Source organism: Terrapene carolina, unplaced genomic scaffold (genome assembly GCF_002925995.2).
Source record: "Terrapene carolina triunguis isolate 2854851 unplaced genomic scaffold, T_m_triunguis-2.0 Scaffold404, whole genome shotgun sequence".
NCBI classification, from domain to species: Eukaryota; Metazoa; Chordata; order Testudines; family Emydidae; genus Terrapene; species Terrapene triunguis.
The window spans coordinates 148,328-151,352 of NW_020664755.1; the positions used below are offsets into that span (position 1 = coordinate 148,328).

General features: G+C 62.0%; 1 protein-coding gene across 1 annotated transcript in view; it reads right to left on the reverse strand.

The window, feature by feature from the left end:
* The window catches only part of LOC112113551 (breast cancer anti-estrogen resistance protein 3-like), a 10,149-nt gene that overhangs the window by 6,575 nt on the left and 549 nt on the right, over positions 1-3,025 (reverse strand). The window contains exons 2-4 of the mRNA XM_026658171.2: positions 2,482-2,915; positions 1,648-1,745; positions 7-593 (exon numbers count right to left, since the gene is read on the reverse strand). Of these exons, the coding sequence (XP_026513956.1) occupies positions 7-593; positions 1,648-1,745; positions 2,482-2,915 (1,119 nt within the window). The remainder of the gene's footprint in view (positions 1-6; positions 594-1,647; positions 1,746-2,481; positions 2,916-3,025) is intronic.

Consider the following 3,025-nt stretch of genomic DNA (forward strand, 5'->3'; position numbering starts at 1 on the left):
CCTTACCAGACAGTCTATGTAGAGGATGTGCAGGGCCATGGTCCGGCAGTCATGCCGGTCGAAAAGGTCCTTGAGCCGTTTGAGGGCGCCAGGCTCCAGGGGCTTGTTGTCGGGGGGCAGGAGGAGCGAGTGGAAGCTGTGGGGCTGGAAGGAGGAGGCTGTCTCCAGTAGGGGGCGCACAAAGCCCTCCATCTCCTCCTCATAGCGGCGCGGCCGCGGGAGCGGCGTCACCTCGTCCTCGAGGAAGCCAAAGGCCGTGTCCGTGGCCCGGGCCCGGCCACGCCACTTCTCCTCGGTGTGCAGCCGAGCCACGTGGCTCCGCAGGCCGGCTGGGGCTTTGGGCACCAGCTCACAGTAGGTGCTGAGCTGCTCCTGGGAGGCGTCGCCCACCAGCATGGAGGGGGCCCGCAGGGGTTTGGGGGGAGCCTTGGAGTGCAGCTGCCCCTCCGAGCCGCTCAGGGCTGCACCCCCCTCGGGGTCCAGGCACCGGGGGGCGGTGGGCCGTAGCACGGGGTCGCTGCCAGTGCGGAAGACGGGCGAGGGGGGCGGGAGCTCGCCCCGTTCCTGGGTGCCGGCTGGAGCTTCCGGACTGCCTGCAGAGGGAGATGGGACCATGTCAGAGCGGGGAACGGAGCAGCCGGACGCATGGACCCCACCGAGCCTGGTTCTGATCTCAGCCAGGACGGGTGTGAATCCGGAGTCGCTCCCCTAGGGACAGGGGAGTTACACCAGCGTGAAATCAGCGGGGTGGCAATCGGAGCTGCGGTGCTATGCAGCGGGGCCAGATCCCCAGGCTAGAGCTCCACTGGAGTCAGTGGAGAGATGCAAATTTACACCAGCTTGAGGATCTGGTTTGTAAGGAGTCCATTATTTGGTGTATTATGGTAACGCCTGAGAGCCCCTGTCATGGTCCAGAACCCTGTTGCGCTAGGCACTGTACATTATCTATTAGATGTATTCTGGTAGCACCTAGGCGCCCTGCTCATGGACCAGGAGCGTGCTAGGCACTGTACATTATACAGAAGAACGGCCATACTGGGTCAGACCAATGGTCCATCTAGCCTAATATCCTGTCTTCCGACAGTGGCCAGTGCCACATGCTCCAGAGGGAATGAACAGAACAGGGAATCATCAAGTGATCCATCCCCTGTCGCCCATTCCCAGCTTCTGGCAAACAGAGGCTGGGGACACCATCCCTGCCCATCCTGGCTAATAGCCATAGATGGACCTATCCTCCATGAACTTATCTAGCTCTTTTTTGAACCCTGTTATAGTCTTGGCCTTCACATCCTCTGGCAAGGAGTTCCACAGGTTGACTATGCGCTGTGTGAAAAAATACTTCCTTTTGTTTGTTTTAAACCTGCTGCCTATTAAGGTGTCTATTAGATGTATTACAGTAGCACCTAGGAGCCCCACTCCATGAGCGTGCTAGGCACTGTACATTATCTATTAGGTGTATTATGGTACCACCTGGGAGCATTGCATTAGGGAGCTGCACAAATCCTGTTACACCAGCGTCAATCCAGAGGAACTGCATTGAAGGTGGCAGCCAAACCAACCCCTGCCCTGTACCCCCCACGTGGCGGAAGGGGTTAATACCCCCCAGCGGAGGCAGCCTTTGCCCTCCAGCCCCGGGCCCCCACGCACCTGTCCGCAGGTTACTGTCTGACTGCGCCGTGTAGAGGGAGGGTCTCCGGCCCAGCTGATCTAGCCCGGTGGGGTGGCTCCCACTCCTGTCTTTCACTCTGCAGGGAGAAGCGGCGACACCGTGAGACCCAGGCCGCTGCAGACCCCCAAGCTGCAAAGGGCCCACGCCCAGAATGAAGGGGATGCCGGAGTAATGGGCCCGGCTGGCAGATCTGGGCTGCTCCACGGAACGTGATCATTCGTGGGGAAGCCAGTTTGGAGCCCGAGTCGCTGGTGTGAGTCAGGCACAGCACCAGGGACCAGCCTTTCAGACCCAACCCACAGCGTGGGGGGCAGTTTGGCAGACACGGGGTTAATAATCAGGGCAGCCCCTATCCCCCTGGGTTCGGAACGCGCTTAGCAAGGAATTGAGCATCACAACCCATCCCCGGATGAGAGGCTCAGAAGACCCACTTCACTGATGGGGAAACTGAGGCACGGAAAGGGGAATGGGCTTCCCCCAAGGTCACACTGCGACTCTATGGTACAGCGGGAATAGAACCCAGGAGTCCTGACTCCGAGTCCTCCCTGCTCAAACCCACCAGACCCCCAACTCCCCTCCCAGGGCTGGGAACTGAACCCAGGCGTCCTGACTCCCAGCCCGTCCCGCGCTCTAACTATTAGACCCCACTTCCCTCCTGGAATTGGGCAGAGAACCCAGGCGTCCTGACTCCCAGCCCGTCCCCCGCTCTAACCACTAGACCCCACTTCCCTCCTGGAATTGGGCAGAGAACCCAGGCGTCCGGACTCCCAGACCCAGCTCTAACCAGAGCCATTTCCCATCCCAGTGCTCACCGGAGCAGGTTCCCCTCTGTCGCCATCTCCCCAGCGGTGAGCCTGCGGAGGCTGAGTCTGCGGGGAGCCGCGTCCCCCTTGGCCAGCTCCTGCCCGTCCGGACGGGGCTGGCCGGTGGCCCGGTAGCGCTCCTGCAGCCAGCGCAGCGGCACGTCCCGGTTGACAGGCCGGGAGACCACGGCGCCCGAGGTCTCCGAGACGGGCGTGCGGTTGCCCACGTAGAAGCGCACCAGGGCTGGCACGTTGTCGAACTGGTCCTGCTCGAACTGGAAGAGGGTGCGGGAGTAGCCCAGGCGAGGGCGCAGCACCACCCGGATGATCTTAAAGTGCAGGGGCTCGCCCCGCCAGCGGCACGACAGCACGTAGTCCCCCTGGCTGGAGCCTGAGTCCCGGATCAGGAAATCCCCGTCCTCCCCCAGCAGGGACTCGGCCTCCTGGGGAGACAAGGGCTGTTCATGGGTGGGGATGGCAGGCAGCGGGACTAGTGGTTAGAGCAGGGGGGCTGGGAGTCAGGACTCCTGGGTTCCATTCCCGGCTCTGGGAG